At 45.2% G+C, this 26,853-nt stretch overlaps 1 protein-coding gene across 5 annotated transcripts; it reads left to right on the top strand.

Moving 5' to 3' along the window:
- The first annotated feature begins 1,671 nt into the window (after positions 1-1,671).
- On the top strand, positions 1,672-26,374 carry C25H6orf89 (chromosome 25 C6orf89 homolog). 5 transcript variants are annotated; one of them, XM_048054524.2, is made up of 9 exons: positions 1,672-1,776; positions 5,444-5,651; positions 6,937-7,102; positions 9,925-10,044; positions 18,377-18,531; positions 18,873-19,012; positions 20,385-20,511; positions 21,158-21,281; positions 21,715-26,374. In XM_048054524.2, the coding sequence occupies exons 2-9, from the start codon at positions 5,463-5,465 to the stop codon at positions 21,798-21,800; spliced, it is 1,107 nt and encodes a 368-aa protein (XP_047910481.1). In that variant the 5' UTR covers positions 1,672-1,776; positions 5,444-5,462; the 3' UTR covers positions 21,801-26,374. The 5 variants fall into 5 exon arrangements, 4 of the variants coding, with proteins under 4 accessions (XP_047910481.1, XP_047910477.1, XP_047910480.1 ...); XM_048054520.2 differs by lacking the exon at positions 1,672-1,776 and adding an exon at positions 1,863-2,386; XM_048054522.2 differs by lacking the exon at positions 1,672-1,776 and adding an exon at positions 2,420-3,371.
- Positions 26,375-26,853: the final 479 nt, after the last annotated feature.

Below are 26,853 nucleotides of genomic sequence, written 5' to 3'. Positions count from 1 at the left end.
ACCAAAACAGGAAAAGTGGCAAACTCAAAATAGCAGCTTCGTTTCGCTCCTCTCCTCTCCTCTCCTCTCCTCTCCTCTCCTCTCCTCTCCTCTCCTCTCCTCTCCTCTCCTCTCCTCTCCTCTCCTCTCCTCTCCTCTCCTCTCCTCTCCTCTCCTCTCCTCTCCTCTCCTCTCCTCTCCTCTCCTCTCCTCTCCTCTCCTCTCCTCTCCTCTCCTCTCCTCTCCTCTCCTCTCCTCTCCTCTCCTCTCCTCTCCTCTCCTCTCCTCTCCTCTCCTCTCCTCTCCTCTCCTCTCCTCTCCCTCCTCTCCTCTCCCCTCCTCTCCTCTCCCCTCCCCTCCCCTCCCCTCCCCTCCCCTCCCCTCCCCTCCCCTCCCCTCCCCTCCCCTCCCCTCCCCTCCCCTCCCCTCCCCTCCCCTCCCCTCCCCTCCCCTCCCCTCCCCTCCCCTCCCTTCATGGCTGAAAGCCTCAAAGCTCTTTCTAAAAGAGGTTCACAACTTCACTCTTGTGGATGGGGAAACTGAGGCAAGCAAAAACAGCATTTGCTTGCCCATGCCCGGCAGCATCCCCAAGAATTTCACTCCAGTCCTTTTGAAATCTGGATGTGGAGACCTTCCCACTTTACAAGCTGGGACTAGAAAGGCAGGAAATTCAAACCTGATAAGAGGATGTCCTTCTTCTCACAATGTTTAATTAAACTGCAGAATTCATCGCTGCAGGAAGTTGTTGAGGCCAAGAACTTAAACAAGACTGAAAAGGGACCAGAGAGCTACAGAGATACCAAAATCACTTGTCACAGCCACATCCAGGAGATGGTTCTGAAACTGCATTCAGTCACGGTTGAGGACTGAAGCTTGCACCTGTGAAGCTCACAGGGTGAGGCTGAAATCCCTTTCTCCCACTTTTTTCCAAGCTTTTGATGCTGGGGATGGCACTGGGGACCTCTGCTTGCTCCGTGTCCCAGCCCTTTACTCCTTGAAGCCTTTCGCACAAATATTAGGGCAATAGCATCATTCTGCCCCCCCCATCTGGGGTTAACACCCCTTGCTTTAGCTGCAGGAATGGACAAGGCTACGCAGCCCCTAACACGCACGGTATTTGCCATCCAACAAGAGGACACCACGGGCATCTGCGTCCCTATAGGGGTAGGTGGGGCACACGGGGGCACTGGATGCATCCCCACGGGAAGCATGGAAGCAGCCCAGCAGGAGGAGGAGGCGAACGGGGACTGACGGGACTAATTTCAGCAGGGCCTGGTGCTGCTGGGGAAGTGTTTTGGGTGGCTGTGAGGACGACGTCGCAGTGGGTGCTGAGAAGGCAGCGTTTAAAGCAGGGATCGGAGATGCTTGGGGTTGGAGGAGGGCCTCGGGAGTGCTGCGACATCAGGCGAAGGAACGCAAAGGGGGTGATTGGGATGTCCAGGGGAGGTTGTTGGCGGTGGCGTGTCTTGGGGTGCTGCAGACTCCAGTGGGTGCTGGCAGAGTCTTTGGATCGTTGGGGGTTCTCAGCGTGCTGGGGGGGCCTCAGGATGGTTTTGGTCTCAAGTAGGCGCTGGGTGGGCGGTCTCAGGGGGTGCTGGGGACTGTACCGAGGCGCCTGGGGGCTCCCGGCGCGCCGCGGGCTCTGACCGGCGCCGGGGGCTCGGGGCAGCCAGAGCGGCTCCCCCTGGCGGCGCTGGGCCGAGCCGGAAGCAGGAAGCAGCGGCCCGGCCCCTCGGCCCGCCCCCACCGCGGGCGGGAGGAGCCCGGAGCCGGGCGGCGGAGCGGGACAGCCGCCGGGTGAGGCAGGGGGCGGCAGGCGGGGTGGGCAGCGGGGTGCCAGGAGCTCTGCGGCAAGGGCCCTGCGCTGGGCGAGCGGGCCCTCAGCCCCCTCCGGTGGTCGTGGCCCGGGCGGGCTGGAGGGGGCTCCCCTGGGCCTGAGGGGCGAGCCTGAGGCGCGAAGGCGCCCCCCCGCCCCCCGGCTCCCGGTTGTGGGGATTGGGGTGATTTCTGCTTCTGTTTGTTTATTTGTTAGAACCTGGACGGAGGTTCTTATAAATAAATAAGGGCGATAACGTGTTACCGTGGCGGCGGGATGCAGGCTCCTTCCCGGAGAGGGCGGGGAGCTTGTAGGCCAGGGCTCCCCACCGCCCCCTCCCCTTCCCCCCTGTACAGGGGGCAGCAGAAATGGTGTTAAAGCAGATTAAAATTTTTCTCGGATATTGCTGTTTCAGGTTTACCAGATGGCGTTAGCAATGCAAACAGCTGTTCCCGTTTAAAGACTTCTCTAATAGCATTTCTTTCTAAATATTTATCTTTTTAAAGCCTCAGTCCAAACGCTCCGGTGTATGCCATGGAGGCAGAGCATATTCTCTGCAAAGCCCTGCATAGAGTTTGCTGCTCAGACCAGGTGCATGAATGGAAACCTTTCAGGCCAAGATCTGCTGCTAATTCTGTTAGAGTATTGGCCAGCGGAGAGGGGCTGCTTATTCCTCTTGGGTTGGTGGAGTTCATAAAAAATAGCACTAACCATATGGGTTCTCTAGCTTAAAATGCCTGCCTCTGAGAGGTTGCTGTGTGGAAGGACTCATTGTGTAACATCTAAGTGGATACAGTAGTCTCTTGTTATTATTTTGTTAGTCTTATTGTGCTGATGGGAAGGAATATAATGTATTATTATTATTATTATTGAAGCCATCTGTTCTCAAAGCAATGTCTTAGGATAATGCCTTATTTCCTAGCTGAGAACTTGTATTACTGTTGAATCTGTCAACAAACTATACAGGATTTTTAAATGACTGCCTGTGACTTGCAGGCACTGTCCTCAAACATACTTGCTCAGAGCTGAATACATCTTAGTTCTCCCCACCTCTATATTTGTGTCTCAGCATTTTAGTATAGTAGGATGCTTCTGCTATTTGGAAAGGGGGAAACCGTCATGTTTGACAGCATTTCTGTAGGTAATAGTTTTAAGTGGCTCAAGAGAGATTCTGCACACAGAGGAAGCTCATTGGATCTGCTGGAATTCAGCATGGGAAAGCTTCACATGCAAAAAAGCTTTGGCACATGGGAGTGAAAGAGGAAGCTAGGTAACCTTTCAGACCATTTAGCACACCAATTGTAGTGTCAAGGCAACCAGTGTAATTCTAAAAGCTGGAAAAAAAAAGGGGTTTAATATCATGCAGATGTGCTGGCTCTTGCTTCTTCTATGAATTGGGGTATTACATAAATGAAAGAGTTAGTAAAGCAATGTATTGTTTTTATAGAACCAAGTGCATGCCAGGTGCTTTACAGACCAGAAGAAAAGGTCCCTGCCTTGGAGAGCTTATGTTCCATAATGAGATATTAATCAAAGCTGCCTTGGGATAGCTTTGCCAGCCCATGAAGCTGCTCAGGTAGTAAAATCTGGGACAAATATTTGCATAGAATGCTAGGAAAGGTGGCAGAACAGGGCCAAGAACTAATTAACCCGGCAGTGTAGTGCAACGTGTTCTCCTTGCATGCTTGGTGTTTGGTTTCAAATTGACATTTTATGCTTTTGTTGTTTCTAGGGCTGAAATCAGATATATGACACTAATGTTAAAGTAACATCTGACATTAACTACTTGAGTTGGATGATTAGGCAGTTGCTGACTAAACAAATATGGGTTGTTTTTCAGCCAGATAATTTTCCTGATTCACCATGTGACCACATAAATGTACAAAGAGCAGAACAGGGACTTGATCTTGGGAGAGAGAAGTAGTTGCTGAAGCTGGTAGTAATATTGAAATTTTTTTTTCTCCCCCCCCCCCCACCCCCCCCCATACTACACCTTACCATTGCAGAAAATCATTAGAAATGTCATTGCTTGAGTTCTGACTTTTAGAAACCCAGGGTTTAGGGGGAGAACTGTCAGCCAATTCTTGAAAGGCAAATCAGATTTCAAGTTTGGTTGCCAACAAGATGATCTTACTTCATGGTATATACATACATACATTTACGGTTGATTTGTCCTGTGGGTGCAGCCAGGATGGGTTACAGCAGAGCCAATCTAAGTTTAAATAACATGTTCCTCACTGCTTGTCAGCTTGTTCTCAAGTGAGCAAAATGGACCCGTGTTTTTAAAATGCAGGAAGTACTGTGAGGCACATGCAGAGAAAACCTGTGTGAAGTTAGGTGATTATTGCAGCACAGCAACAGACTTAGCAGGGCAAGGTGATGCACTGGGTGAAGCAGCACACTGGATTTGTGAGCTGTTCCTGATGTCAGGTAGCACATAAAGCAAAAGGGGGTTGGGGGCCTGATTTCCATTTTCAGCTGTGAGCTGGATATATTGGTCGAGCTCCTTGAGTTTCTCTGTGATGGTTCTCAGCCTGTGCTTTCAGGGCAATGCCCTAAACTGTGACTCTCGAGGAGAAGTGTTGGTTTGATCCAGGTTAGAGTTTTCCCATCTCAGAAACAAGAGGCAAAGCAAGACCTCACAGATACTCTCTTTCCCTCAGCAGTGTTTTGTCAAGGCTAAATGTCTGGAACAATGGGATTCTCACACTGCCTGCTATTTCCTTGTTCTGCTGTTTCTTTGTATCTTTTCTTCCGCACGATCTGCTGCTCTTGATATTGTAAGGCTTGTCCTTTGTGGCGGGCAGGGGGAGTGGTAGAAGAACCACTTTTTTGGTGTTTTAATGTTGAGTGCTCATAGGTGTGTTCTTACAGGCTTCCCTGTTGAAACTTCAGGATGGAAAGTAATTTGCTATCAAATGCCATTTTGTCTCTGTCCAGAGATCACAATGCAGTTCTTACTGCAGTTTTAGTTACATTGCATTTAAGTATAAGAATGACCTGAAGGCAACCTTTCAGAGGAATGCAAGAGTTTTCTTTTTGCCTGCAGACCATGCTGCTATCTTGTAACTGTTACTCAATAATCAGTTGGCCTGGACATTAGGTTGCAAAAATTTAAACAAATTGTAAACTGTCGAACTTTGCCCTGCACATACTGCTCATTTCCCTGTGCTGTACTTAGTTGCTGACAGGGGATTTAATGAAAAGAAATCTACATTAAAATAAGTGACTACAATTACAGTGCAGGAGAGCTTTGCTTGGCTACTCTGTGTGATGATCAACTTTGTCTTGCTGGCTTTCATACTTGGTGAACAACGCTTTATGGGACAGATTCATTTGGAACAGATGAATAAATGAACTTTCAGTGATTTCTGGGAAGTTTTGTTCATTTACATAATGTGAATCTCTACTGTTTTTTCTGTTGTCAGGAAATTTTACATATTCTTTTGTTCCTCTGGAGATACTGCACTACCAGAGACTATTAGGATTGCAGTTAATGTTGTGTGTTTGTCAGTGAATGGGCGTGCTCCAGAGAAGCCTGCCTTCTTGTCTAGACATTCTGGTGTTCCTGGGATCTCTTCGCACATGCTGGTGTTGAGCTGAATGACTGGGGTATGTTTTCTGTTAATATATCGAATCTTTCCACAGGGATTTTTCATCAGAGGCCATGGAGCTTTCAGCCACTGACCTCAGCATCTATGACAAGCTATCAGAGACAATTGATCTAGTGAGACAGACTGGCCACCAGTGTGGGATGTCAGAAAAAGCCATTGAGAAATTCATCAAGCAGCTCTTGGAAAGAAATGAACCCCAAAGGGGACCTCCACGCTACCCTATCTTAGTGGCTGTCTACAAGGTAAGGTGTCTTTTGTGCGTGCACAGGCTATTTGAGCATCTGAATTTCTCTTTTGGCACCTGAGCCTTTTGTTTCCCATTGCGTTTTCCTGATTAATTTTTCAGAGTCCTTTATTCAAAAAACTGTTAAGTTTAGCTTCCTTCCTTCCTCCCAGAATTTGATTTGAAAAAAAGAAGACGGCTGACCAAGATTTGGAATTGCTCATATGAATTGAAAGTTGAATATGTCAACACCTCCCTTTCCTTAGATTATTGAAGGACAAAGCCTTTGGATTTTTTTTTCAGGCATTGATTCCAAGTGTCAGCACACACAGTGGAAATGTGAGGAAGGAAGGAGATTCTTAAAGTTCAGGGTTGACTAATGAAGACATCCAAGTTCTGTTTCTGACCCTGTCATGAGCTTCCACCTATCTTTATTCTCCTTCTAGTCTATAAAATGAATCAACTGCCATGGTGCTTGATGACAGAAAAATATTTTGAGGACCATAGCTAGAAGACGTTGTAAAAAGTGTTACAGAGTGGGTAAAAGGATTCCATTCTTTTAGGTAGCTTGGAGATATTACAAGTATGTAAACCTTCCTACTGACATAATATTCCAGAGTGTTTTAGTGTTGTCTTTGCAAAATCATCACAATGGTTTCTATTTACAAAAAAAATCCGTCCCTTCTGTCTTCCCTCCATCATATAAAAGATGTAAAAATGAGTCAGGAGAACAAGAAACTGGAAGTTTGAACTTTCAGCTTCTGTTCTTGTTTTTGCTGTTGATTCACTTTGACTTTGGCCTAGGGGGAGAAATGCATAATGTCATCTCCTTAAGGCTTATCTGGGGTTCTGTTATAGGGGAGGGAGCTGGCACCAGCGCTGCTGAAGTGTTCCAAGGCTTGGCGGATGTTTGCAAAAGGCTTTGAAAACCTTGTGTAAGAGGCATGGTGGAAGTGCAAGCTTTTATTTGGTTAGGTGGGAGGAATCAAAGCCATCTGTAGATCATTCTTGCACTGGTGCTGGATTATTCACAGTGCTAAAATAAATGAATGGAGCTGCATGGGTCTGATTTGAAGGCTGCTTTACTTCATCTTTGGAACTGCCCTAACAATGAAACTGGGTGACAACCCTCTGTGTATGTAAATAGAATTGCAGTTGAGTGAGGAGCCACAGTGAAAAATTTGAGTGTTCATCTTACAGTGCACAGCCACAGCTCTTTGATAACAGCCAGAAGGTGTGTCCTGTTCTGAAAACACATCAGGTCACTGCAATATAATTAATTACACGGCTATTTTCTCTCACAGGGCCTGCTCATGCTGGGATTGGTCTTGCTAACCGTTTACTTCGTGATCCAGCCGTACAGCCTGCTGCCACCTGAAGCTCCACTCTCCAGAGCCCATTCATGGGGCTCCCTCATCAGTCACCTCCGACTGCTCTCTCTACCTATTGCTAAGAAGTACATGCCTGAGAGTAAGGAAATGATTTTTCTGCTGTAACATAACCCTAGAAAGAAATACCAAGTTAAATACCAGCCATGCAAATCACTTGAGTGTCTCCTTAGACACCAAATAACAAATGTGGTATTGGCATGGCACCATGGTTTTCTCTTCCCCTACCACTGTACTTAAAAACAGCATCCTGAATTCTAGCTAGGGTACTTTCCCTTCTATTCACTGGTGCCGAGGCATATTTTCTCTTAAATTCATCATTTTCTTCTTTCACCCTCTTCCTTGCTTTAACACGTTTTTATCTTCCACAAGAGTTCTCTTTTCTCTAAAAATCTTTGCAGTTCTGGGAACTGTAGCGTGGTAGCTATGCTGGATAAATGTCACCTTTCTTTCTGAGTAAGCAGGCAAAAACAGTTTGTCTTCATATTTGTGAACAGGGTGTAGAAACCTCAACATGTGACCTAGGTTTAAGGAAAAGTGTTTTTTAAAAAGTGGCGTACTAGGAAAGAACTGTGGGCTTGAGAGCCTACAGTGTTTATAGCAGTTGAAGTAATGTTAAGCGTAATGTGTGTGAGGAAGCTAGATAACTTCATAATGAGATGGTTCCATCATGGGAAAGGAACATGACAGATGTTACTAGTCAGGCATAATAGAAATGGAAAGTTTGAATGTTTCTCATTCTCAGTTAATCATTTCCATTGACTTAGGCTGGCAAGTGGCATAAGCATGGGCTCTGCCTCTCTGATAAAATACAAAGACTGTCAGTAATGACAAAGCTGTGAATTATTTTGAGCAGGGATGTGGCACAATGTTGATCATCTGTTGGCTCACTGTAAAAACAAACTCTAGTGTCCATGCCATATGTCCATTGTATTTAACTTCTGCAGCTCATTGTGTTGTGGAGTTCTGTTATAGCTCTGACCTTCCTGCTGTAGCTAAAAAGGGCTCCCTGAAATGTCAGCACCATTCTGCATTTTCTGCATGTCCCTCTCTCTTCTGCTGACGTGTGATTTCTGTTGATTTGAGTTTGCATGGGTTGGTCAGGGTATCCCCCATTGTTCATTTTCTTCCTTATTCATTGGAATCTCTCACAGGGAGGAAAAAACGAAGGTGAAGGGGGTGGCTCTTATAGCCACTTGACATGAGTAGCCTGCTTATCTAATACATGCATTTCAGTGTTGGCATGAGTTTGTGAACCCTCCTATACGTCTATACTATGGAGTTTGTGAACCCTCCTATACTATGGAGAAGGAAACCAACAGAAACTTCTGTTGTATTTGTTCAGTGCAATTTTGTTCAGAAAGATGTCAGATTCTTTTTTTCAGATGCTGCAGGGTCACCTTGGATGAGGAGAGCCCAATTAGTTTCCTCAGGATAGCAGGAAGTTTTAGGATGGGGCTTTTGGAAGTCTTGAGCATGTTGCTGTGAAGATAAGAGCAGGAGCAGGCCTGGGCTGATGTGAAAAACATCTGACTGGAGAGGAGATAGGGAAACATCCAAAGGGAACAAGGGAAAACGAGGGGTTCTGGGTAGGCAGGATTTGAGGTGTTGGTTTAAAACCATGTAAAACCATGTAAAATCCCTCATGCCTCCATAAGTCCTGGAAATCTTTTGAAGTGATTAGCAATACGGTAGGCAGTGAGCCAGCTCCAGGAAAGGAGGGGAGGTACAGAGGGGATGACGCAGTTGCCTCTCTGTTTCTGCAATGTGTTAGGTGGTGGTGGAAACCATGGCACATCCCAATTAACAAAATCGCTAGGGATGGCTCAGGTAACTTTGATCTAGCCTCAGAGAAAGAAACTGAGTTAGTCTGGCTATTTGAATGAGAGTATGTAGCACCCAGGCTGAACCTCGTCTGGATTCCTGTGGAGATCCCTCATGTGCTGGCTTCTCAGAGAGCAGCTGTGGCTACCAGGCCTTTCCCAGTGCTGGCCCAGCAGTGCTTGTGTCACACTGCTTGCTGCTGGATGGAGCATGGTAAAATCATTCATGAGGGATAGATAAAGGGAATGGCATGGGACTGGGCTGGGTGGTCTCTATCTCTCTCTCACTACTTCTTTTGCAGAATGTAATGTTTTTCCCTTCCTTTTGGCCTTATGGTCTCCTGAAGGGAGTGGGTAATGCTACCATTTGTCATCCTGTTCGTTGACAAGAATGTGAGGATAGGAGGTCTTGTAAGCAGGTCTAGCATTTTTTATTTGCAAATAAGACACCATGCAAAGAGTCTGTGCAGCAGAAGAAAAACACTGGCCAAGGGACTCAACGTACGTACTCTTCTTCCGTTCTTGTGTATATACCTGCTGGATTAATTTTTTGAGGGGGCTGAGGATGAAACTTGAAGCTTTCTGGGCTCAGACACCAGTTCAAATCCAGCCTGGGCTATTCATGTTGAAAGCCACCTGTTAGCAGTTTGGAGGCTATATTGGCCCACCAGCAGTGCTGGCAGAATTCCCCTGTCCACATTGCTTTGATGAAGCCTGGCCACAGTGTGTGTGGGTGGCTCATTTTACTTCCTCTGGGGCAGGCAGGGGCAGCCTGCCTGTGTGGGGCTGCAGTCTGGGGTTGTGCTGTCCCTGCTGGGCCTGTTCTGGAAGCATAGATTTTGGGTAAGTTTTCTTGTCTACAGGATTGCAGGTTGCAGCATCTTCCATGGCTAGATGTGGGCTGAGCAATCAGGTTTATGGGCAGGTTTGGACACCTAGTTTTGCCAAGTGACAGAGCCCCAAACTAGGGTGGTGGAGGGGCTTTGAGACAAGCAGGGATACAGAATGCTGCTCTTCTCTCCCTCCAACTCAGGGTGACCTGCTTTGCTCCTAACCTTCATCCTGGTCCCTTCTACCCCAGGAACTGTGCTGTGGATGAGAAAGGCTGCCTGTCTGCCTTTGGATGTGGGAGGACCTTTGAGCTGTTACAACAAAGACAAGGTGAAGAGCAGTGCACACAAAGCTGCAACTATTGCATTAGGTTTGTAGGATTAGGTCCAAAGTAAATTTCCTCTTTGCCTGTCTTTCTGTTCTGTTGCTTGCTTGCTTTCTCCTCTGTATCAATTCCCATATTAAAAGTAATGTTCCCAGTCTTTGTATTTTCAAAGGTGACTCTTAGATTCTTGGATTTGGTCTCTGTGCCTCTTTTTCAGCTGTTTTCCCAGGGCTGGGAACCAAGGTCCCTTTGGATGGGGAAAAAGTCTACGGAAATGTGGTTTGCATTTGCTCTTCCTGAGCTTGTGTTTACGCAGAGCTTGTGAAAACCCCAGTGCTGGGTCATGCTGCCTGCTCTGGAAAGGGTGAACGCCTCTCATCATGTGAGCATGTTTCTTTTAGCTGGATAACTTGGTACTTCACGTTGCACTGCTCCCCATGGAGGCTGTAGATTTGCAGACCTTTGGGCTCAACCTGTTGCATGCAACACAGAGAATTTTGATTGGGCCTGTGGGTTAGCACAAAACTTCCTAGGAGAGAAAGTAGAGCCTGTGTAATCTGGATTCATTTCTCTTTTCTGAATAGGTTGGGATGGACAAGTCAATCCCTCTGTGTTTCTGTTCTGCGCCTGCAAAATAAGGCTACAAGTACTTCCTTCTCTCCTGCAAATGTTAGGAGGAAAGATAATGAGAGTGGAGCTTTTGGAGCATATAGTAATATGAGCCAAATGAAAAGGGATTTTCTTTCTTTAACAGAAGTTTTCAAACCATAACGGGGAACACTCTACATATTTATTAGTGGTTCTTCCTTTTGTGACAGTATGACATCTTTATAGCTTTGTTGATATCTAAATATTAATTTTGATGTCATGTTGGTAACTGTTCCCTGCCAACCGCACAGAGCATTGATGAGGATTTATGTTGCTCTTACATTAAGTCATATGTCTGCCCATGATAAGTACAGTAAGTCCTTGCAGCTCAAAAACCTCCACAAAGCATGTTGGTCAATGATGAATGAACTGGCTCTCATCCAACAACTTGACAATTCATGTGCTGATAATAACCCCTGTAATGACCTAAAGGAAAATCTACTTTGCTTCAATAATGAGACCCAACCCTTACCAAATACACAGCTTAAAATCAACTGGATCAGTAGCTGCTCAGCACCCCAAAAATCAGTTGCAAGCACACACACCTATAAAAGTGATCCTGTACAAGTTACCCCCAGTTCGGAGAAGAGTTATGTTAAAAGCTCCCTTCTGTATAGACCAGAATGGCTAAAAAACATGTTTATTGGTTTTTATACAGAACCTATTTTAGAGAAATGAACCCTGCTGGAGGAATTGTGTTTAAGCAACACCTTGTAAATGGCATGTGACTGACATCCTGGGGCTGTCATGTGCCTCTGAGAGCTATTTGTGGGGATGGGTCACAGCAGGCTGGGTTACTGGAGCTGCTCAGCTGGGAGAAGACAGCAGCCTCTGCCTCTTGGCTGGCCACCTTCAATTTAGCTTGAGGCTTGCCTTGATGCCTGGCTAGGCTCTGTCTTCTTTTTGCAGTTAACCTTTTGCAGGCAGCCTGTGATGGGCTGGCTGCTGCCGGATTTCTCTCTGTTTCATGTTCATTGCCACCCCTCTTATTGTAGCCCTGAAGTATGTTTATCCTTGGCTCAGCTCTGTGCAGAAAGGGAGCATCCAGTGTGCCTTTTTTTTTTTTTTCCACCTGAGGGGGGATGTTCTGCTTCCTGAACTCCCTGTGGGCTAAGCATCTTAGTATTCAGACTGCTTTTCCCGGCAGGTTTTGCAGCACATGCTGCATCTGACCTGCTGTGTTCACTGAAGTATGAGCCCAAGGAACGTGGGTCTTCTCTGAATTAAAGGTTTGAACAAGAAAGCTGCTTGGGGCATAACTCAAGGTCTGATTTCCAACTTCTTGCTCATTTTAGTGGTCTAATCACTAACCTGACCTTTTTTCCTGCCTCCAGCATAGCCTTCCCCTCTTGCTTACAATGGATCTTGCTTTTTTTCCTAAACCAAATGCATTTTGGCCAATTCAAGCTGTTTTGCTCTTGTGTTTTTACATACTCTCATGTTTCCACTTCAGGGGCTTGAGCATTTTGAGGCGTGACATGGGTTGCAGACAGGGCTCCCTCCCATCCCCATGCAGCTACTAATTTATCTGATTTGTGTGTGTGTGTAAACAACCTGTAATAATGTAACGTGAGACTGACCGACAGACACCTGTGTCGGCTCATTCAAAGGGGGAAAAAAAAAAAAGGCTGATATTGTTGTGTAGGGTGGTGCCAAACCGTTTTCAAATACTGCTTTACTTTGGTCTTCTTTCAGCCAGTGGACTGTTTATTTGGATTTGCTAACAGTAAACTAGCTCAAAATAATTGCGGTACTCCAGAACCTTAAAAACTCTTCCTTTTATATTTGGATGTCTCCAGAATTTCTTGTTTACTCATTAGCAGAGCAAGTGAATTCTCATTTTGGTTTGCTTCTCTGGAAAGAGTGATTGTGCCATATGTGACCTCTTGCAGAGGCAGAGCTGTGCAGACTAGCAGAACTCTGTTTGCACTAGTGATATGGGCATGTCAGACCTCTTGCAGACTCAAGTCACTGTCAGGCAAGTGAAAGAAACTGAGAGGGATTTGCTTCAAATGCATGCTGTTCCTCCAAGCCACATTGCTCACGTAGACACTGCCAGAGCAGCACAGGCTGCCTTCTAGGGCACGTAACCAGAGGTGCAGGCTGGAGTGGACTTCGGAGGATTTCCTGACAGCTTAATGCCTGCCTTCAGTTGTGCAGATTTCTCCTGGAAGTAATCCTCTTTTGTCCCAGTGGTCTGAGAGTTTCTCTTGGGCTAGGCTGAGCAGACTTGATTTCACAATGTCTTGTTGGATCAAAGTCATTTTTGTGCTTTGCTAGAGATTGACTAATCATCCTTTGGTTGTTTGACCAGCCGTTACCCATTAGTGAAATGAGCGAGTAGTTATTTGAGCTGTTGACTTTTTACCCAGAACAAAAATAAGTGTTTATTGATGGGCTTACTTGTAGCTGTTATTTTGTTGCTAGCTTTTCCTACAAATGCTCTGAAGCCAACTGGGAGGTACTTTTACAGGCATAAATACGTTAAGAAAAGTCAGAGCTACAAACGTGTTCAATATGAAAAAGAGGTGAGGGTCTTGTGCGGAACAGAAACTCTCTGTGTGGTATATTATTAATAACCCACTGTGCTGCTTTCCTTAATCGGGACTTCCACACTGTAATTAATAAGCACTCCTGATTGTTGCTTTCTGACTTACTGAGGAACCTGTTGGTTTAGCCTGAATTTGACTTGACATGTAATCATGAATTGATATCTGTAAATGGCTTTGAGTTTTTAAAACACAGTTTTATCTTTCCATAAAGTCCGGGAAAGGAGGCACAATGGTAAGTTTATAGTATATCTGCTACAATGACATAGCTCAACAACATGCAAGCTATTTACCTGAGGAGTATACTATCTGTAAGCCTGCAGTGGTCCCAAAGCAACAAGAGGCTAGTCGTATCTCAGGAGCAAGGATGACCTGGTCTGTAATATTCTTTGGCTGCCAAAGCAATAACAGTACATTATGAGCTGCAACTTCACTTTAAGGTTAAGGGCTAGACCTTGCAAATCCCTGTCCTAAAAATAATGGAAAGCAGCATTGTAAAATCCAGCATCTGGAAGCTAGATATTTCCAAATGGAGGAAGAGCTGCAGCTTTTCTGTGGTGGTAGTAATTGGAAATCAGAGCACTGAGGATCTCATGGGCCCTACATCACTTGGAATTTTACAACTGGGATTGAATGTCTTTTAAAAAGCTCTACCCTGCGTCAGCCATAAGAACTAACTTGTGGTTGGGCCTTAGCTACAAAAATGAATGGAGGAAGTATCTTACTGTCTGCCAGGTGCGTATCCATAAAGGGACTTTTTAGCCAAGGGCAAAAGTATGGTCACAGCAGAGGGTAGACTGAGGTCTTAACCTCTTCCTTTTTAAGGGTCTTTTCAGATCCGCATTGAAAATCCCTTGATTTTGACAAATGTGAGGAAATATGGCAAATGCGGAGATCAGCATCTTCTCATTGTTGCATCTAGCACATAGGAACAAGACTGTGGCTGAAGTGCAGCATCATCAATGAGGCAGTGGGCCAGGCCCAGGTGAGTCCACCCCCATCCTGAGCCTACCTTTCAATTCTCCAATGTTAGTCATGCTTTTTCTGAACCCTTGGGTTTGCCTGCTCACCCACCCTGCTTACAGGTGTAGTTCTTGATGGTGTGTTGGATCCTGTGAGGGGTGGTCTGAAATAGTTGTGGGTGTTAATGGAATATTCGCAGCCATACAGTACAGCCAAGCCGTACAGTAGACCTACAATAAAGAATAGAGAAATGTCTTGTGACAGTTCAATGTATAGACCCGTGTATAGTCTTTTCTTGAGAGTCCTGAATTCATTCTAGGCTTGTTAAAGTTGTTCGTATATTCCTGGAACTGGTCTCCAGCGAATTATGTTGGAGGTCTAGGGAAGCGTGCCAGGCTCAGAAAGATGAATTGAGAATTGGGAACCAACCTTTGCAAGTTGTGGAGCTGCTTAGTGCATTAGACAGTCCTCTGGGAAGCTTTCTTTTGTAGGTGATGGTGGCAGAAGATCTAGGGTGGCTGCGAATTCTTGGGAGAGGCCCCCATCCCCTGGAACAGATTTTCCTGTGCAAATTTAGCTGTCACTTGCCTAGTAGAGATTTCTTCAGCCTGAGTGCTGCGAAGCAAACCAGCTTGTTGGAGAGCCAGCAAGCTGCTTCCGCACCTGCAATTCTGCAATTTTATGTTTGCAGCACTTTGTTGGGGTCAGGAAGAGCCCTTGACTTCCTGTGTCATGCTGGAGCAAAAGGTTTCCTTGCTAGATGGCTTCCCTCTGAACTTGTTGCACTGGCATCAGACTGATACTTAGCCCTCTATATGGTCCGTTAAGAGACCTGGCCCTTCTCCTGGTCTCACGTCAACGTGGGCAAGTTTCTGTAAGTTTTACTGCTTCACTGCAGCGGGTAAAAGCAGGGCCGGGTCTTCTCAGTAACCTCTTAGCCTCCCATCTGATTGTACACGCCCAGCATCTCCGGGGCTGTGTGCACACACCCCTCTGTAGATCTGGGGACAGCCAAGAAGCTTGGGAGATCCTCTGTGAAAATGGCCAAATAGGGTGGGGTACTCATTTTAAACTAATTGTAAATTGAAAATTATTTCCCTACACAATGGAAAGTACAGCTATAAACTCCTGCCAGCATTACTCAGAGATGCATTTTAAGGAAAGTTTTCATCTCTTTGTTTCTGCTACATTAGAAGCTGGAAGTCCCCAGCCCTGGTTCTGCTAGGAGCTATCCAAACACAAGGGAGAAGACATCTCTTGTTCCGTAGAGCTGATAACGTATAAAAGCAAGCGTTAGGTGAGTGTGATCAACGGAGAACAGATTCTGTGTAACGAAGTGAAGGCTGCTCCTCAAAGAGGGGTGAGAAAGCACAGGCGTGTAGGAGAGGTTCATTGGGTCTGGCCCACACTTCTGTCACGTAATGAATAGTTGTACGTGTCAGTACTACAGCTGCTTTCCTGCAGTCAAACTCCACAGGGATAATTGCACACGCCCAACAATTTAACATTTGAATGTGAGTGGATAGAACCATCGTGTGACAGTTGCACGTGATAGTTGCACTGAGATGAAGAGTGCATCTTTCTTTTCAATATCCAAGCAAACTATGCATGCGCACAGTGTGCATGACTTAAACCAAAATAATCCCCCAGGGTGTCTGGGCAGGGTGGTAATGTAAAAGGAATGCAGGGAGTGTAATCAAAAGAGAGAATAAGCATCCTTGGTAAAACTCCGGCTCTGGTCCCCAGTGTGCGGTTGCATGCCCTCTGCTCTGTGTGCAGTCTCACCTCCCTCCCTCCCTGGTAAGGGCAGGCCCTTCTCACTGCCTGTACTTGTCATGCCAGTCACACACATGCTGGTGCACAGACTAACACCCTCAACAATAAATCTAAAAGATTAATTACAAAAAAAAAATAAAATCCCACAGTCTCGCTTGCGGCATTTGAAATGCGTCTCAACTGTGCTCTGCTTGGGTTATTCATAGGGAAAAGAAATAACCTCCTGAATCAAGCAATTGAGAATGCAAATATACCAGCCTAGCTCAAAAGAGAAATCAAGCTCTATACTGTCAAAGCTGATTAGCATCCAGTTATGGGGTACTGCCCTGAGCCCAGAGAGAAAATGTAGGGACAACTGGGCTTAACACTGTGGGATGAACTTTCTAAATTTTGCACAGAAAGAAATTATAGTAATGTTGCTCTCTGTATCACGACAGACCATAAGATATTTTTTCTTGTTCTCTTCATGGTGACTGCCCCTCCTCTGGAGAGATCTTTCAGCCTTTTGTTTCCTGTTGCTGACCAGCTGTTTTTTGTGAGTTGAGTTTTTTTGTTGTAAAATTGAAGCTTTCTGCAGCCAGTGGAACAAAGATTTTCTTTTTTCTCTTGTGAACAGGGAGGGAAAGTGCGTTGGAGCAGTTTCTCATGGGAGTGGGACTTCTGCTTGCAATAAGGATTTTCCACTTTGTTTTTCCTTTTTACCCCTTTCCTCAAAAACAGGGATGCTTTTTCCAGAAAGACTAGGAATTATGTCCTGATCCCTTTCACTCCATATCCCAGCAGTAGGGTGGGAAATGCAGCATTTGTGAGTTGATTGGATATATTCAGAGGAAAAAAAGCAAAACAAATCCCTATCTGCTCTCTGTTGTTATGTCCTGATGAACCTAAAACCCTCTATAATGTTACTCTTTGTATGTTGCAGATGTCAGATGGGAAAAATGAAGCAAATGCTTTCCTGTTAAGTGGTGTTCATCAATTATGACCCATGAGCAGGAGCGTCAGTGTGGCTGGAAACCATGATCGTAGTAACACAAAGGCTGCATGCCTGAAGAGCTGCTCTGTATCATGGTTTCCCAACTATTTTTCATACAGGCATCACTGTCCCTTCTTTCTCTTCTTTCCCATTCACTCTTATTTCCCAAATGGGTGGCCTGCACAAATGCCCAGGAGACCTGAGCTGTTTTGACATTTGCTGGCTCTGCTGGCTCTGGACAGGACGGGTGAGCCTGTTATGAGGGAAGATTTCTGGATGTCTCATGTGAGGTGTGGCCAGGGCCTTGGGTTCCTAACCCACTCTGACAGATCAGGTGTTTGGGTGGGTTTGTTGCCACTGCCCAAGTTAAACATCTTCCCATAGGATTAAGGCTGTTACTGCCACTAAATCACAGCCAAGTCCTTTTAGTCTGGTGGCTGCAGGTGCCTTAACATAGAAATACATGGGATATTCAGCATTGTCTTCTCTTGTCCTGTTTGTTCAGTGCAGGAACAAGTCAATTCTGTTACTGTTTGCTTACTCTTCTGTGCTGGGAGAACGGCAAATTGGAGGGGGGAGGCAGGATATAGGCATCAATTAATTGTGTCATGTAAAACTCATATTTTTGAAGTAGTAGGTGTATGCAATGTTCACTGTAGTCCGGTTTAGCTGATGGTGGTGTAACAATGATTTCTGGAACTTAAGAAAGATATAGGTGTGGTTCAGGAGGAAGGTGGGGGGACTGTGTATCAAGTTAATAAGCTACATATATTGCAAAGTTTTTCCTCATGTTGGGACTTTTCTTCCCAGTTTATCTTCAAGTCAATGCATGAGATGAAGGAATAATATATCAGCACCACATCTTGGTGAAAACCCACATTTCCCAGCATCCTCTGCACATCAGGGACTGGGCAAACTTTGCCCAGGACAGAGTCTTTCTAAGTTAATGCAGGTAGAAAAGGGAGGGTAGTGATTTCAGGGATGTCTTAGCAGGGCTCATGGCACCAGTACTAACCACATTAGAGTTACTATTTTCGACTTGGAGATACTTTTTTTTTCTTAAAGTAATTTTGTCTTCTGGATGTCTCAGTCATAAATGCTCTTCGAATTGCTCTATTGCTTGTGGAGTTGTTTCAACTTAATTGCACTGTATATGGTGGTTGCCTTCCTCATATTGATAGTGAAAGGGTAACTTGGCCTGTATGCCTTATATATACAGAGAAGTGGAGTTTATATACAGCTCTCCCATTTCTCCGAACCATGAGCCAATTCTCCAACATCTTCAGCCTGTGCTGGAAATGTTCCTTACCCCAGTGAAGCTTGCTTTTTTTTGAGTAACTTACAGCCATTGGAAGCTATAAGTAATTTCAGTGTTTCATGTTGGGGATAGTGAATTTATGTTTGAGTCTGTCTCCTTTCCATTTCGTTTTTGGTCTTATTAAACACATTTCTCTTGTTTCCTCCCAAGAATGCCAGGAATGGTGGGCAGCAGGTTGTAGACAAAACGCTTCTACACTGCCTGCAAGTTGCACAGCATGTTCTTCTGTGAAAAGCCTTCAGATTGTGACAGACTTTGGAGATCTATCAGAAGAACTCCAGAGGTCTCAGCCTTTTCTAATCAAGGTAATGTCTGGATTCATAAGGCTGGATGCTTAGTCCAAGCTCTTGAATAACACCAGCTGAAGAATGCTGCCATGTGTTTTCAACCACAAACTCGGATTGTTTATACAGGTGGAACATATATCTAAGAATACATTTAGCCCCATTTTAAAGATATCGGGGGTGGAGAGCTCTCTGCAACCTTTGCAAGTTGTTCCTCTGAGTAATTATCATTGTGGTTGAAAACTTAGCAGTCTAGATGGCTGTCACTCTTGGATGTTTTTCAGTTGGATGGAAATGGGAGAGGAGAGAAACCCTAGGTGCACAGCTTTTTTTTGTTTTGTTGTTGTTCTGTGCTGTTTAAGACAGGACAGCATCTCTCTTATGAAGAACTAAAGCACTTTCAGTCCCAGGATCCAGAACTGGCAGAGGTTGTAATAGAAGAAAATTCATCTGAACTGTGGAGCTGCCTCCCGAGACAGAGCTTCCCATTTTTCTTTCCCTGGTGAGTCAAAGATAAAGGATGTGATGGATGTATATATCCTGTCTTCAGGGGTACCCAGGCTTTGCCTGTGTGTGTTAGCAGGAGCTTGCAAGTTGCACGTTTACTGAAGTGAAGGGGAAAAGGTGTGGGTTACAGGTGCTGTCCACCTGCTGACACTGACTGGATCTGAGCAGAATACTTGTGCACTAAAAATGGAATGTTATGCACTGGGACTTCATGTGTTGCTCCCCTTTCAAGACAAAAATATCCCAGTGACTGCTCGGTCCTATTCTTTAGGCCATATATTAATCATCTGGGCTGTGGTCTGATCACCTGTGGCAACTGGTTTACATTTCTAGTAACCTCTGGAAGATTTTCCACCCTTAATATCAACTGAGAAAAGGTACCATGAGTTTTGCGAAACACTGAGAAGTAGCAGAACACTAACGGATCCTGCAATTTGTATTTGGTCTTATTCAGGAAAAACAGCCTGGCCTAATCCTGGACCTCTGTTAACTGTGGCACAGCTTTTAGAGTGACTACAAGACATCTGAACAATTCAGAACTCTCTAAGGTTGTGGAGCAACCCGGCATGTTAGCAAAGTCTTTTCATGTGGATAAGAAGTAACATGGGAAGGTGCCACATGTAGTGGAGCAGACTGCTCCTTTGCTGATACGAATGTGCCAGGTAGCGTCCCGTTTGGTTTGTGCAGACAGACTTGGAGAAGGGCATGATGGATTTTGCGTTTTTGAAATGCTTAGGTGGGATCTACCCACCGGACTTCTTGATCACAGCAATGGTAGTCAGACAATCAAAGTATAGCAGTATTAATCATGTCAAGCCACTTGACAGAACAGTAAAAATAACAGGCCCCACCCTGCCTTTTCCAGCTACATTGCCTGGCCTAGAGAATATGCTTGGACATGCCACCTCCACCGTCACCCCCACTGCCTTGCCATGTGGTCTCAGTTATGGTTGCATACAATGCCACCTCTCTGCATTTTTGTAATTATTGGAGCTGATTGACAATTTGAATCATTTTGAGGGAAGGAGAGGAGGAAAATTCTTAGGTATCCAAGGCAATGTGTTTGTTCCTTGTTTATATGGCCCTGCTGCAGGTACTAAAAGGAAGATATGAAGGAGCACAGGTTCATCGGCTGAAAAGTCCAATATTGCTCTTAGGAGTGATGTTTGTGCTCTTTTAGCTTCTCTAGTCTCTGCCTCAGTCTCCCCCTCCAAAAAGGGACTAGTGTATCAGCATTCATGTTTATCAAGCATAAATGTTTGTGAACAATTTTGATCTTGGATGTAGACTTAAATATAAGCATTGTCATAACGTGATCTTTCTCTAATACGAGTTGTTTTATTCTTGTTGGATTTTTTATTTTTTAGGAGCAAATCTGTAAACAGAACTCAGATTCTGCAGGAATTTTTCCCTACTTCCTCTTCATTGTCTTTCCACAAGACAGTGTCCCTAGAGAGTTGCCTCCTCATACGCCATCCAGATTTGGGGAATAAGGTGAGAAATTCATCCCTATCACATTATTTCCCTGTCTGTGAGTTGTCATCCATAAGCTTCACACCTCTAGGGGTTTTGCAGGACATGTTCAGTGAATACAGAGTTGTAGCGGTTCTTCCCATCCCTGTGTAATATGGCATCTCAGAGTTGCTGTACCATCCAGAAGGAGGGAGGAGGTGTGTTGTGTATGGTTTTGTGCTGCTAGTATACTGCGTCCATCTTCCTTGGCAGTTAGAAATACCCATGGGATGTCCCAGCTCCACTCATATTTATGTCCTGGCCTTGCTCTGTAGTGGTGAAGGGATGGAATTTGTATGTGCAATGGGGCACAATTCACTTGAGAAGTGCTTTTTGGGAGCAGTTCCTAGCAGTAAGTTCCATCCATTCTGAGATCCCTGCCATGGAGACACATCACTGAAATGGGTGCTTCTAGCCTGATCTCCTTTGTTTTCATGTGAGTTTTGTGGGTGTGGAGGGCCTGCATTGCCTTGGAGAGTTTTGCCATGATCTACTGGTAGCTGGGGGGAGCAGCAAACCTGTGATTTGTGCTGTCTCGCCTTGTTTCAGGGCAGTGATTTGCTCTCGATTAGACAGACTCAAGAAAAGGGTCTGGCAAGGCTTCTGAAATATTCTGCTCTCATCCTAGAGCTACAGCTTGCATGGCCTCTTTGCTGTTGGAAGCGGACAGCTCACCCTGACTGTTGTACCTCTGGACAAGTGCAGAGGACACTGTGAGATGTTCAAGGTGGAGCTGGAAGCTGGAGATTTGGGTGAGTATCTGCACTGTAGTATGCAGGGTATGGGAGATCCGTTAAAGCCAGGAGACTTCCTCCAGCTGGGTCTTTCGTAGCTGACACCTGAGAAGGTGGTGTGTGCCATTGCCCCCTCTGAACTAATGTGTGCCTTCAGTGTTTGCAGCAAGATATAAATGTGATTATTCTGAATGTGGGAATTCATGGTCTGGAACACAAACAACTGGATACTGTGAGATGCTGAATGGGTAGTTGGGGTTACTCAGAGATGCCAAGCACTGGGCAGTTGGGGTTAAACAACACGGTGCTCTGCGAGGTATTACAAACCCAGTGTGGCACAGAGGGCAGGCTCTTCACAAAGAGCATCTGCATACCCCCACCACTTCATGGGAAATGTGAGCAGTGATTAGGCATTGATTCATCTAATGTGTTTTCATTGCTTCTCCCAAAGGTTATGCCAGCACAGATTACTGGATGATGAGCTTCATGGCCAAAGGGACAGAGCCGGTGGTTGTTTGTTATGGAGCTGCTAGCTAAGGACAGTGGGTGGGAAAACAGAACTACTTCCAGGACAAGAAGATTTCCAGCTTTGAAGCCAAGGCAACATCTTGAAAGCGATAGACCTGGGGCAACTGTGGCAGGCAGCTTTGCCACCTTGCATGTTTACAGTGTTAAAAAATGACTCTTTTCCTGACCCTTTGCCCTTCCTCAGATGTATTTTGGGAGAAGCTCAAGCTATTCATGACCTTCCCTGTCCCCTCAGGTAAGCCTTGGGCTGGCAGCAAAGGCTTTTTCCAGGAGCACCAGAGGGGTTTCTCAGGATGAGATTGACCTTTGTGGATTATGGCACTTCTGAATCTTCGTGGGAGGAGGTTGGGAGTGGAGGGGTGCGTGTGACATTTCTGTATACGTTCCTCCTGGGGAGGAGGCCTGAAGCCTGTGTTGGCAGGCCAGCTCTATAAAGGGAATTGATATGTCCCACCTCCGCTCCATCTCTCCATCACGTTCGTGGCTGTGTGCCTCAACAGTGTGCCCTGCAAAGCCAGCCTCAGCTCTGTGCTTCAGGGCTGACACAAGCCTCCCAGCCTAGTGGCAGGGGCACTCACCCACAGCATTGTTCTTGTACCAAATTAATCTGTTCAGGCCTCTTTGTGTCTTGTGATCGCTCTTCTACTGTTTTCTATCAGCAGATTGTAGTTGAGTCAAATAGTAACTGTGCTTTTCTTCCCCTACTTCCTTTCCTATAAAAACACCGATGCAAGTTTTTGTAGTCATGGTGCCAAGAGTGCAGTAGTTCTGGATGGAGGTGGAGCTGGGTGCAAAGTAGCTTTCTATAAGTTCATGTTCTGATTGTGCACCTAAGATACTGGGGTTGCATGACTGTTTTCATATATATTCATTGCTTTGAGAAGTACTGCCTGTGTTCCTGGCTCGGGGTACCTGCAAGAGCACCAGAAAATCTCCTTGTCGCTGGCTTTTTTGCACCAACTTCTTCGAGATCTGATACATTGTATTCAGAATGAATTTTGATTTTTTCCTGAGTTCCTTCCAAGCTGCCTTCGCATGCTTCCTGTTGCTTGAGCACTGCATTATCCAGTGTCCTGAGAGAGACTTGGTTTCAGTATTTGCAGGCTGTGGATGCTGCAGTCCCTTCCAAGTTTGATCCTTTGGGTCTGTTCCTGCTGTTGAAGATCATTTACAGATGTGTAAAGCTGAACTCATAGGCCAGGGCTGGGGTTCAGGACATACTCTCACACTTGTTACTGTGAAATTGGAATGGGTTTTGTTGGAAAGCAAGTTAACTCTGTTCTCAGGAGCAAGAACCTTTTTCTCTGTAAATATTTTAGGTACACTTAAAATGACTGATTGGAAAAATGTCTACCTTGCCTTTGCTTTCGAGCAAAAGCAGGCGAATGGGAGCAAATGTCTTACTAATCATATTAAGGACTGACAAAAGTTGCCAAGTTGGATGACCATGTCTGGCTCCTGCAGAAGGATAAGGCAGAGGACAGTTCTTGCTCCAAAGAATTTAGCCTGAGAGAGTTTAGTCTGCGTTACAAACATTTCTATGCATAATGCTTGTTTTTCTCCTGTAAGCTAATGAGAACAACCTCAGCACCTGTCTCAGAGTGTTTGGCCCTTGACACTGAACCAACATACATCAGATATAGTAGAACCAAAGAGGGAGAGACTGAATCAGAACAGAAGAAGATATTTAATTTGTAGCAAAGCTGTTAAAGGGAATTGGATTAATAAGAGTTATGTTAGTATTGTTAATGCTTGGGGTGTGTTTTAGACTTGTGACACTACACACAGTCCTGTACATGCCAAGACACATGCACCACCCCTCTCGCTCTTCTTAAAGCCTGGGTCTTAGTTAATGGAAATCTGGGAGTTCAGTGATGGCAGAATCATCAGAGGGCCCACATTAGTGACTGTTGCTATTTACGCTTTGGCAGCTTCTCAAGTCAAAAAGTCAAAGACTGACAAGGTTGCTTCACCTCTTACTGTTTTTGTACCTGATCCATTTCGTTTGGTTGGAGATGTATACGGAAAGAACCTGCTTGGACCCTTTGTTGCTGAGATTATAGGTGGTTTGGTGATGCTGTTACTTCTAAGTGTCCTTGAATGAAACTTGTAAAAGAGATGCAGAGACAATTCTCAAGTGTCTGTGAAATGCCTGCTTTTTGTGAGTCATACTTAAGCCATTGTGGCTGTCTGGCTCCTTTGGGAAATAGCAGAGGAAATGGATCTATTTACGGCTGCTGTTTAGGTTGGGGGTGGGGGGGCACTAGAGCAAGTTTGTGCCTGATTAGCAAAAGTGCTTTTAGATATTGCTTCTCCCCTCCTCAGAGTGTTACAGCTGGTTGGACAGATGACGGTGAATCTGCACTGTTTGTACATCAGCTTTCCAAGTGCACTTTATGGTGTCTTCATAAGTTTCCAGATCTGTGTCTAGGTGATATATTGCATATGTCCCAACCTTACTCCCTATGGAGTTTACATCATTTGTTTTTAAACTTCCAGTATATTTTCTCTTCTTCTTCTAAGGCCTGTAAGGAATTGGATGCTACACTGAAACAGGAGGGCAATTATTTGCTGATAAAGAGCTGATTTTGGCCATAGCTGCTGCTGTCAAGTGTGGAGCCTCAATCTGTAGTGCAGCATGTTGAGTAGCTCCTGTGATCAGCTGCCAGAAAGGTAATGCTAATGCCTTCTGCATTGTGACATGGGTAAGGAACTGGGTATGGACAACTCAGAGGTGAGGCCAAAGTGGGAAAACTAAGATTAAAAAAAAGAGGTTTTGACATCTTGGTCAAGTGGCTGCAAGTGAGTCCTGGCCATCTTCCTCATCAGGGGCTTCAGCTTCACACAAACTTACCAAAGGCTGTGACCTCCCTAGAGAACTAGGCAACTCCTAATGAGCTGCTCAGTCAGTAGAGCTGGAGGGAATGTGTCTATTTTCTCAGCTATCAAGGCATTGTGGCAACAAACATGATCTTGATGAGTCACAGAGGGTGTGTGTCCCATCACAGTCTCCCTTGCCACTAGCTTCACTTTGGCACTTGTGTATCCAAGTGTGTGTGCTGTTTTGCATAATACCCCCCTTTACGTGCTGGCCAGCTCAGAGGGGTGCCCAGTAAATGCGTGCATCCTCATTTTAAAACTCTATTTAAATGCTTCAGAGCGCTTTACCTCTAAGCTGGGAGAGGGATGTCTGCACACCTGACATCTCACAGACTGCAAAGCTGCTCTGAAATCACACTAGTGAGACCCTGAAACTGGTGCTACCCAAGAACCTAGTGGGTGGAGATGTGGAGGGGTCATTCTTCTGCTTGTCAAGCTAGAGAGATGGGCTGCCACCTGTGATCTGGACCTCAGGAGGATCGTGTTTTAAAGCTAGTTTCCAAAAGCAGGGGTCATTGACCATTGCTCTTAGTCAGTCCTGAACTCAGGGTAACTGAAAGGAGGAGAAAGGAGTATTGTTTTCTTCAGTACCAGGAAATCAGCATCCCCTGTGGGGGGCAAGCTGCCAGTTTCTGTTGATTCTTTTCTGTCTTTATTCCTCTCCCCATTGCCATTGTGCACACACATTCCTCTGAGGCAGCTCTGCAGATCCCAGCCCCAAACTCCCTTTGCAGTGCTCTGGAGAGCTTTCTAGGGTCAAGTTTCCTGTGTATCCTGGGCTGTTAACTTCCCCTGCTAGTCTTCTTGTTGTAATAGTCTGTCAGGGAAGCTGGTTTTACTGCAAGGAACAGGGCTGGATCAAAGCACCTCCCTTCTCTTCTGGCTTGGCCTCCCTGACTTTCCAGCAGCAAGCCTTGCACGCCTTTCTCAGCAGTCCTGCTCACAGCGTGGGAACTCCCTGAGTGAGATGAGGTGGAGAGTGGCAAAGCACATTCCTAGAGGTGTGAATGCCAGCATCTCAGCAAGGTGATGCTCCTGCTCACACCGGTAATGCTGCTCTGGAGTGTGAAGTCTGCAGGATCTGTCCAATCCTGGGCTCAGTGGTCCAGGTTCTCTGGCTCCCACTTGGTTCCCTTGTGAGCCACAGAGCTGAGCACTTTCTGGGGCCAGATCATTTTGGTGGGCCTTGCGGTGGGTGTACAGAGAACTTTTACTTCTGGGAAACCAAACTTTCTCCTCTTCCTAAATTTTATACGTAGAGTTATATATTCTCGTCTTCAGGAAACTACTTCTCATAAAGGATATATTTAATGTCCTGCTGAGTTAAACAAGGGAGATGCTGGTCTTCCCCTTTCCTTTGAAGATTCAGACAAATGACAGGTGATTTATTTTTAGCATTCTCTTTGTCTATGGGGAGAGGAGGCATATTATAAAGGCTCAGGGGTGCTAGGAAGTAAAGCTATATATGCATAAAGACTGTTTCAATGCTGTACACTATAAATTCAGTGGTGGATTAAAAAAAAAGAATGTAAATATGCAATTAATGCAGAATTTTATGGATGGTCGTAATTTAATATATTGCAAACTTTGTAAATACTTGGGAAAAGCCTGTAAAGTGTGTAAATAAATGAGATTTGTATGTAGGGAAGAAGAATAAAAAGTTTTTACTTTTTGCAATTAAATGCAAGTGTTAATGCACCTTTTCCCTCTTCTGATTTTTGTCATGTTGTGTGTCAGCTGTTGAGGGGTTATTTAACCTCTTTTTAGGGCACTTTGTGGAAATGTCATTTTAACTTAAAAGTTGGAACAATTTTGTTTGGAAGATGTCAAAAGAAATGCTTTAAAAACAATTTGCCAGTTTTAACCTGATTCCCTAAGCAAAGGTGATGCAACAGCTACGTCTGTCCTTCCTTTCTTCTAGCTAACAGCCTCTGTCACTCCTTCACAATTCAGCTTATTTCAGCCAAACCTTGACAGAGAGTTAGAAGAAGATGATAATCTCTTCCAGATCTGATAAAAGCAGGCAAGTAGAAGAGAAAGATCCCACTTCTACCAGGATAATATGCTAGCTTTGTTAGACACCCAAGAAGCCATGCTGAAGACCCTCAGGATGTGAATCAGTAGGAAACCAGGCTTCATTTCTTCTGCAGTGCCTTTTTGGAGTCCACCAGTGTTGAGCTGA

The sequence above is a fragment of the Anser cygnoides genome, chromosome 25 (genome assembly GCF_040182565.1).
Source record: "Anser cygnoides isolate HZ-2024a breed goose chromosome 25, Taihu_goose_T2T_genome, whole genome shotgun sequence".
Taxonomy (NCBI): Eukaryota; Metazoa; Chordata; class Aves; order Anseriformes; family Anatidae; genus Anser; species Anser cygnoides.
This window is presented reverse-complemented; position numbering and strand designations above follow the sequence as displayed.